The 10520-nt window shown below is 33.4% G+C and overlaps 1 protein-coding gene across 1 annotated transcript in view; it reads right to left on the minus strand.

Moving 5' to 3' along the window:
• LOC106471627 overlaps positions 1 to 10520 on the minus strand; it is a gene marked incomplete at its 3' end in the record, with an annotated part of 73301 nt that overhangs the window by 41362 nt on the left and 21419 nt on the right. Inside the window, exon 5 of the mRNA XM_022400248.1 lies at positions 4626 to 4707. Coding sequence (XP_022255956.1) covers positions 4626 to 4707 — 82 coding nt within the window. The remainder of the gene's footprint in view (positions 1 to 4625; positions 4708 to 10520) is intronic.

Consider the following 10520-nt stretch of genomic DNA (forward strand, 5'->3'; position numbering starts at 1 on the left):
AGGTATATATATATAGTAAAAGGTAACTTACCCAGTCACAGTCTCATGAAAGAGTGAAGGATGGCAACAGTGGATGACGGTACCCAGACAATGAAGAAACAGCTACCCAAAGCAGAGAATAGAAGATGAACATATAAGATGTAGACCCAGTGCTCAACATATGAAGTACCTCCAATGGAGAGCAGGGTAGACCAGGAAGTGATGATGGGGAAGAAGGAGACAAGGAATAAAAGGCCAATCGAATCACAATCCAAACCTAATGGGTAAAGGAGGGAGGGAAAAGAAGTAGAGTAAGAGGAGGAAACTTGGGAAATGGATTTTATGGAAAGAAGCATTGAAAACAATGAAGCAACCCACAACACGTACTGGACTGAAAAGATCATCTAGATCCCTTCAAGAAGAAATGTAGAAGATGGTAAGAAATGAAAAACTAGAAAGAAATACTCCACATGAGTCACTAAAATGTAGGTTAATAAAAATTGAGCTGAAACAAAGAAAACCGATGCTGTGCCAGCCAGAAAATATTAAACAGAAAAACCTGGATCAGAGTGACACGAATACACAAATTTTTGGGGAAGAAGACTGATGGATGATGAACCAGAGACTAAAAACAAGAGGTAACAAACTGGGAAGTGACAAAAGATTAAAAAACTTTGCATGGAAGAGTACCCCACAGGAGGCAGAGTCACCAAAAATTAGGAAGACTGAGAGGTCACAACTTGGGAGAAAGTTGCAGGACTGGAATATTAATTAGCAACAAGGACAAAGCACCTGGGACACAACACTCCAGGAGATGTATGTCAAGTGTGTGGGTTCAAAAAAAAAGGAAATCCACTGTTTATCTCAAAGGGAACAAGAAGGAGTATCCCCTCGGTGAGTGATACAAGTCACCACTGTCAAAATGAAACAGGATCAGTTAAACCAGACAAGAAGAAGAGTGTGAACTAAGGCACCTTGGAGTGGGGGAGGTGTCTGGGAGTGAATGGGATAAGACCTTTTAACTGGAGATCATTATCCTGAAGCCTCACACTGATAGACCCCCCCCTTTGAAGATGAGCATCAGAAAAGAGAAAATCCATAAGTGAGAGAGAAAGCAGTAAACACGACATTGTGGGGGATATGTTGAACTATCAATGCATATATACAAAGAGGGAATGATGAAAAGTAAGAGAAAAACCCAAAGTAAAGGCTCAAATAACAGAAAACACCTTTGAATGCATTTGAGGAGGAGAATAGATGGTCCTGACGGAGGGGGTGTTTAAAAATACTAAAGACTAGAATGTGACATATGTAACAGGAAAACTTATCCAACTGGAAAATCCAACAACCAAAACTAACTACGGAAGGAGTAGAAGAGTATGTTAATACTACCCCTGTTTGAAAGGGCTAACCAAAGATAGATATACAATGAATGGTGATGGTAAAATCCCCCAAATGTGTAAGTCGGTAAAACGCAGATTGCCCCACAAAAAAACATATGAAAACAAGGTCAAGGCACAAAACTGGTATCTAATAACGTGGTGAAAAAATGAAAGATAAGAACTTCTACTGTGAGAATTCTCAGTCCTGCAGAAACAGCCTACCCAAATGTGATCAAAGACGACATATTACAGCAGAGAAGGGGCCCTCAAAAACAAAATTAATGGTAAGAAGTATAAACTATAAAGAAGGACTAAAATGAAATAGTTGATATAGTGAAAATGTAAAGAAATTGTGTAGTGAAATAAACACATGTATGTGATGTTATACGTTGATGAAAAGATATTTATCTTAATTATTGATTAAGCCATAAATAACAGACACTTATTAAGCCTAATTGAACAAGATATTTAATCTAATTATTGATTAACCTGGAACTAAAACTACAGGTAAACCTAAAATAAACACTTGTGAAGCCTAATGGAACAATACAGAACAAAGGATATCACTAAGCACTAAAATAAAAACTTAAAGAAACAATAAATAGGTACAATATTGGAAGAAGTTTGTATGGACTCCGGCTCAAGGGTCCAAGTGAATAGGAAGAAGGATAAGAGAGAAATGAAAATGAAATAGGTGTGACCGTATAAAATTAAGGAAGTGTGTAGTAACAATAACATATGTATGAGACATGATGTATGGAAGAAATAAACAATATAGTTAAACTAATGATTGATATACCAGTAAAATGAATTACAAGTAATCCTAAAATAACAAAGACCATGATAAGCCTAAGTGAATGGTATAGGAGAAAAGATTCAAATAAGATTAACTGCTAACCTAAATTTAAGTATTAACCAATCTAAAAAAAACCCAAATAACTACAGATAATAATATCAACAATAAAATTACACAAAAACCATAACAGTAGAACATCTATCTTTCCAAAGTCGGCAGGTTGTGTTTCAAATGTGTGGGCCCCCAAACTCGAGGCAAGGCCCAACAAAAGTAAGTTCATTGGATGCCCAATCTCCAAATGAAGTAAAGCCAAAAATCTTCCTGTGGAGTACCACGACCTGAAACCCATATATTTGCCCACATATTCTATAACAAATTTTGTGAAATTTCTGGGCAAACCCTATTATGAACCACTATCATGGTAAGTACAAACCCACTCTATGACATTAAGGCAGAGCAATTAGTGGACTTTGATAATCAATTAATTGTTGGTCTCTTGAGGAAAGCGGAGTAAAAAGAATCTTACTGAAGTGTACAAGATTATCTGGGGAGGGGGAGGGAATCAACAGGGTAAACATGTCTGAATTCATATTATATTCTAAAGATAACAGGACATGATGACAGAAGATCTGAAAAGCACAGGCTAGTTTTATTTTTCTAACAGGTTGGGTGCTCATGATACGAGTTGTACTGGAAGAGTTGCATCTTATGAGACGAGTTGTTGTAATGGAAAAGCTGCACCTTATGAGACGAGTTGTAATGGAAAAGTTGCATCTTATGAGATGAGATGTTGTAATGGAAAAGTTGCATCTTATTATAAAAGTTGCTGTTATGGAAAAGTTGCATCTTATTATAAAAGTTGCTGTTATGGAAAAGTTGCATCTTATGATACAAGTTGTTGTAATGGAAAAGTTGCATCTTATGAGATGAGTTGTTGTAATGCAAGAGTTGAATCTTATGATACAAGTTGTAATGGAAAAGTTGCAGATTAGATGAGTTAAAGAGGGAATCAATGATTTCCTTGAAAATAGAATGGATTTAAATATTTACTTCTCTAAGAGTTGGGTAAGCAGGGACAGCCTTCTTGAACAACAATGGGTCTTTTGTTGTTTGTATATTATGTTAAAATTAATTTATATTACTCTCAAGAGACTCAAAACAAAAAGATATGTCCTGAATTATGTTTGAATAAATTCTGTGCTAGTAATGCAGAGTTCAGCAGTTGTTTTGATTTATAATAGACAAATGTACAATGTTGTATTACCAAACAAACAGAATATCAAAAGAAAGTCTGCATCAGACATCAACTTACTTATAATACCAAGAACATGTTAGCAAGCAAAAGGTCATTAAGGTGAAATATCTTATCAGAACAATGCAGACTCAGAGAGCAAGGGTGGTAAACTGTTTATTATTGAAATAAGAAAGACAAAATAGATCTCTTCATTGAAACAAAATGGCTGAATCATGGATTGTATATCAAATGTTCAGAGTTTATCATGTACAATCAGACAAGAAAGAAAGCAACAAGGATCGCACAAGAAACCCTGGAACTGAAAAATTGCCAAAGTGTAAGAAATTACAACACCACATGAAACTGAATAAGCATATCATAAAACATGAGCCTGGAATCAGCACATTATATCAAAACAAACTAAAATCAGTTTAGTATTATATACTATTTTTTCAACATCAGAATTTGGTATTTTTAAAAAATTAGATTTATTTACATAAAACTGGAATAACCAGTTGGCATTCCAGAAAACACTTAAACTATGTATAATCTGATAAAACAATCAGCACAAAAGGTCACACATAAGACATGCAATGATTTAAAAAAAAAAGGCCAAAAACTTGAGCACTTTTGAATAGTGAAATATCCGAAAGCACTAAAGTTGTGGGTCATGTTTTTAAATTCACCAAACTATACATATATATACACATTTATCTTATTTGTGACTACAACATGCTAAGTCCTATGCAAATTCTCTACCACTTTTACACAAGTAACTTTATTTTTTACATCTGTGACTTACATCATAATCTAATCCTACAACTACAGGCATATACAGCACATTAATCTTTTTTTTTCCTACATCTGTAATTGTACCAGTTTGCTCAATATGAAATTCTGTAAATATTTATTTTTAAAGACTTGTGACGTAAAATTTAAATAAAATCAGCATGTTTTTCTATCACTTGTACATACATAACTTTACATTTTTAAGACATAGATATCACACATTATAAAAACAGAAATTAGTAACAAAACAAATTTCCAAGTGTATATCGAATAATTATACTTGTCCTTTTCAATAATAGCCACGTAACTGCCATATCAATAAAGTCTCAAAACGTAGACATCAAAATAAATTTTTTTTGCATGTAGAACTACTAACAGAAAACTCAAAGGGTGAAATTATAAAAATAAAAAACTAACTATAGAAACTGGAAACAGCTCCACGAACCTCAGTTTGAGATCATTACACTCCACAAACTCAGATTCGCTAACATCTACCCAACCATCTTCACTGCTTGTTGGAGGAGTGCCTGAAAGAAATCATGGACAGAAATTATACAGTTTCAGATGCAACCAACACCGGCTCATAGAAAATATACACACTTTATTAACTTATGTTTAAACAAATGTTGAAATAAAAACAACAACGTAATCATTCATTTATATTTTAATGCACCTACCTCCTTGAGCATCTTCAGCACTGGATATAGAATGTAGAACTTGGCTGACATATTATACCATATTTTACTTTACTTTCTCTCATAAGTTGTTAGAAATAGTCATTTAAGTGCCAACCATTACTGATAGAAGGTATTAGAAGCTGTATGGTTATAGTCATTGTTTGTCATTGTAGTGACAGAAGGTATTAGAAGCTGTACAATTTTAATCATTGTTTGTCATTGTAGTGACAGATGGTATTAAAAGCTGTATGGTTATAGTCATTGGTTGTCATTGTAGTAATAGAAAATAGTGGTATTAGAAGCTGTATGGTTATGGTCATTGTTTGTCATTGTAGTAACAAAAAGTAGTGGTATTAGAAGCTCTATGGTTATAGTCATTGTAGGGACAGAAAAACTAGTATCAGTAGATGTATGGTTTTAGTCATTTGTCATTCTGATGACAAAGTGGTGGTATCAGTAGCTGTGTGGTTATGGTCATTGCTCATATTGTGGATAGGTGTTCACTATGAATTATGGGTAAGTTGGTTGTCATTGTAGTAACATTGGTTGTCATTGTAGTGACAGATGGTATTAAAAGCTGTATGGTTATAGTCATTGGTTGTCATTGTAGTGACAGATGGTATTAGAAGCTGCATGGTTATAGCCATTGTTTGTCATTGTAGTAACAGAAAATAGTGATATTAGAAGCTGTATGGTTATGGCCATTGTTTGTCATAGTAACTGAAAGTAGTGGTACAAGAAGCTGTATGGTTATGGCAATTGTTTGTCATTGTAGTAACACAAAGAAGTGGTATTAGAAGCTGTATGGTTATGGCAAGGACTATAACCATACAGCTTTTAATACCATCTGTCACTACAATGACAAACAATGATTAAAATTGTACAGCTTCTAATACCTTCTGTCACTACAATGACTATAACCATACAGCTTCTAATACCTTCTGTTACTACAATGACAACCAATGACTATAACCATACAGCTTCTAATACCTTCTGTTACTACAATGACAAACAATGACTATAACCATACAGCTTCTAATACCACTACTTTCAGTTACTACAATGACAAACAATGACTATAACCATACAGCTTCTAATACCACTACTTTCAGTTACTACAATGACAACCAATGACTATAACCATACAGCTTCTAATAACACTAATTTCATTCTCTCACTAAAATGACAATAACTATAATCATACCACTTCTTACAGCACAACTTTCTTTTACTTCAATGAAGTTCAACGACTATGATTATACAGCTATTATACTACAAACTCTTTCCAACTTTACATCACCATAGTATTATTTCTTAAAACACAGTACTGAACATTTATGTATTACTATTACTATATAATTCCCACTGCTGAACTGTTTCTACTTCCACAATGATCAGCAGCCACTATCATAATACTATTATCAAATATGACCAACAAAAATTAGCATCATACAGCTATTAGTGATAGTACTGTATGTTTTCTGTTAGCAATGTATCTTCAACTTGATATATATATATATATATATATTGTTGCATTATTTCAGTCACTGCAACAACGAACAACAACTGCCAAGTGCTAATACTTAGTAATATACTGTACAATACAAATAAAAGGAACTTGTAATATTTTAAATGTAATAATGCAAGTCACTTATAAAATAATGCCAATTACTCTTTCTTTCAGTTTGTATTTCACACATATCAGGTATCTATATCATGTGATCTGAAATGCAAATGATGGGTCATTCAGATTATGCTAAAGAGGTTATAAAGTTGCCTTTATATCTTTACAGTTCATTACATTTCACCTCAGTGTGTTGTAGGGTCATCACAAAAAGTAAGGGTAACATGACCCCAATGTTGCATACTTAAAATCAGTGTTGATAAAGCCCTCTCGGGTATTTTACACAACTCTTTTGAAAGAGCTGTTTCAAGGGCATCTTTAGTGTAGAGAGTGTGGCACGTCTTACAAAAGAATTCCACAAATCTTCAATAAAACTAAAGTAAAATGAGTTTGCAGTCCACTTCACTAGGTCAAGGAATGTACTGACCTATTTATGAGCCATTAGTCTCAACACAAGGCCAATTACATCAACAGCTTGAAAGTTCATAAGATGTAGATGTGTGGTATTAAAGGTCAACTTTTGCAGGATATACACTGTAAAAGGTTGGTATGTCCACTAATGGTTATTACTGCCCACACCATACTGTTACTACTCTTATACATATCATGTTCCTGTGTGAAAATGGGATTGAATCTGTTACAGATTATCTTTAAACAAAGATATGCATATTATCCAGGCATGTATGCCTAAAAACCCTATAGAGTGTAATATATTATTCAAAGTTGTAACCTATTAATATAAATTTTAGCATTTTTATTATCTTGCTAATGTTTAACAAAATAATTAGAAAGAAAACAACAACAATAAAATAACAGCTACTTACCCACTTAAATGTACATACCCAGTTAAGATATGGTGATAATATTCTACAACCAACATAGCACCCCAGATGATAAAGTACACATGCACACATGATAAAACAGTCTGTTCAATTGATAATTTTTCTTTTCAAACTGTTTATTTATCTTTAAACTCCACTAAAAATTTGGAGTATGCTCACTGTCTAAACGTTATCATTTTCCTAAACTGAAAATGTATTTCCAAACATACATACAAACATACACTACATATATACAGTACTTGCATAGAGGGCATGTGAGGGCTGGTATAAAGTTTTGTAAATTAGATATTGCCAAGGGCAGTCAAGTGGGGTATATATAAAGACTGGAGCAAATGAACACAACATCAGATGGCAAAAATGATGATCGAGAAATAGCTATTAGTGTCATTGGAGGTATGTATATTTTGGAATAAAAACTTTTCCAAAACCTTTGAGAATCTTCCATAATATTTCCAGGCTTGGAAACAACATTCAAAAATTTAAAACTTTTCAAGGATTTCCATGACTGCAGGAATTCTAAGACAATGATGAGTCAAAATCAATATAGTAGTTGTTTGCTTACATTGGGGATGATTCCACACCGTTCAGGTATCCAAGCAACTGTATCATTGGTTTAGAAGTAGTTCCACATTCCGCAAGTAATTATCTTGTCAACAACACCTCACGTGTGAAAAAAAAGGTGCAGTCAAAAAAAAGGATTGAGTGTGCGACTAAAAAGAATGAAATCAAAATTGGCAGCCAAACTAGTAACTACACTGATAGCATTGATAAATTAGTCAGTTAGTTATACTGCATTTTTGTTTAATTTTGCACATGATGGTGGGAAAAACAAAATGTGTAGTCTAGCTAACTAATGAATTAATATTTGCTGTAAAATTCTTATCAATGCTATAAGTGTAGCTACCAGTTTGGCCACCAATTTTGATTTCATTCCTTTAAGTTACACAATGAATCCTTTTTTGGCTGCACTTTTTTTTCACATCTAGTGTTTTTGATAAGATATCATGACTTTTTGTCAATACACACCAACAAACCAGAGCAAATAAGAAAATGACACTCGTTAGTAACCAACATTAGCTATTATTCAGAACAGGCCTATACTTTACAGAACCAACTAGATTCTTTACAATATATGGGGTTAGTTTTTCCTCTCTAAAACAGTGTTAATAGCTTCCTTTATACTACACGCAATGAAATTTAGATTAACAGTTTCTTGTCATCTCCCTCATGCAATCAGTAAAGCTGTATCAAAAATCATTATTTATGCTTAAGCTAATATCATGTGATGTTAAATGCCCTTTAATTAGGATAATTGCATAAAATTTAGTAAATTTGTGCTGAAAAGTTGGCAATGAATAATAAATAATAACCGTCCACCTGTATGATTCTTTTGAAAACTTGAGCTAAAAACTGCTAGTTAACTTGCTTGGCCTAACCAATACTTATGTATCTGCACGTCCTTTCACCTTACGATTTTCCTGCTCTGAATCAGCAATCTTTAATCCTTATATAAAAAAAAAATCTAAAAACAGTCCACTTTTACTCTTACCTGAAGCTGTAGTCAAAAAATATTAGACTGATAGTTCACGCAACTTCTTATGTAGGTATGTGCAAAAATTCTTAAAATTTGAGCAGTTTTTGTTGAATGAACTTTACACATGTGGCTTATATTTACACTAAATGAGACTCCTAACTGTAGGTTGTAAAGATCGATCAGAGTACCAAATTTGGAAAAAAAATCCATAAAAGTTATGCATGCTTTTCTATGAAATAAATTTTCCATACTTTTGGTATAAAGAAAAAAAATAGGAAAAAACTCAATCAAAATTGGAGATATCTCAGTTATTTCTTAATGTATTGCCAGTACAGAACATTCACAGAAAATATGCGATAATTTGGATTACCACTGTCTGTGCTATAGAAGGTGGAAAAATCACTAAACTATCACTCCTGTTAATAATATATAGTGTGTCCTGGAAGAAACTCAATCAAAATTGGAGATTTTATATCCCAGTTATTTCTTAATGGGTTGTCTTGAAATTTGGTATGTGAAGTAAGAGTCCAGTAGAACATATTCACTGAAAATATGTGTTAGTTTGGATTATCACAGTCCACGCTATAGAAGGTGGAAAAATCACTAAACTATCATTCCTGTTAATGACACACAGTGTGTCTTGCAGGTTGTTTCTTTTTGGCCAAAAAAAATTACCGTGTGTCTTGATAGTTGTGGAACCTGTAACCCAAGTTGCAATGGCCTGCTGTGAATGGCCAGTTTCCTCTCATCAAAAATGTTTTCCACTCGTGGTAAATGAACAATTTGGGACATAATTTGAAACTTTGTAATTCACTTAAAACTGACAACTGATTGTGTGAGACCACTAGATACAACATACTGTAGGCTTATAATGGTTGAAGACAGCTTGAATGGGTACTGAAGAAAACCTTGAATATAAGTTTAACATAACAGTATATACTTATATTAAAGTTTTTCTTCATTACCCATTCAAGCCATCTTCAACCATTATTAGTCTCAAAGTGGGTTCCTTGTCATCGAATACTGTAGGCTTGCGAGACCACTAGATACAACATACTGAATGACCAATCATTTACATTTCAGATCCTGACCAAAATTTGTACATCAATGAACTACTGATTATATTTTAATTATTTTGTGCAGTTTGTTTTTTCCATCATTACAACGATGAAAAACTACCACAACAAAGGTAATTCCAATTCTTCTGCTTAATTTTCACTCCCCCAATGACGAACAATGACTACCTTCATACAGCCGTTTCTGAGACTTTTCACTCCCCCAATGAGGAATGACTACCTCCATACAACCATTTCTGAGACTTTTCATATTCATTCAGTTTAAAGAAAAATTAACAAATACTTGACTTTCACAGATGTCCCTCAAAAATTATTAACCAATAAGACCATAAAACTGTTACACTAATGCACTGTTTCTGTATTCATGACTATCACCAACTATCACGACTACTAATGAGACAACTGCATTACTTGACTTTCACAGATGTCCCTCAAAAATTCACCAATATGACCATAAAACTGTTACACTAATGCATTGTTTGTGTATTCATGAATATCACCAACTATCATAACTACTAATGAGACAACTGCATTACTTGACTTTCACAGATGTCCCTCAAAAATTATTAAACAATATGACCATAAAA

This window comes from Limulus polyphemus, unplaced genomic scaffold (assembly GCF_000517525.1).
Source record: "Limulus polyphemus unplaced genomic scaffold, Limulus_polyphemus-2.1.2 Scaffold4744, whole genome shotgun sequence".
Taxonomy (NCBI): Eukaryota; Metazoa; Arthropoda; class Merostomata; order Xiphosura; family Limulidae; genus Limulus; species Limulus polyphemus.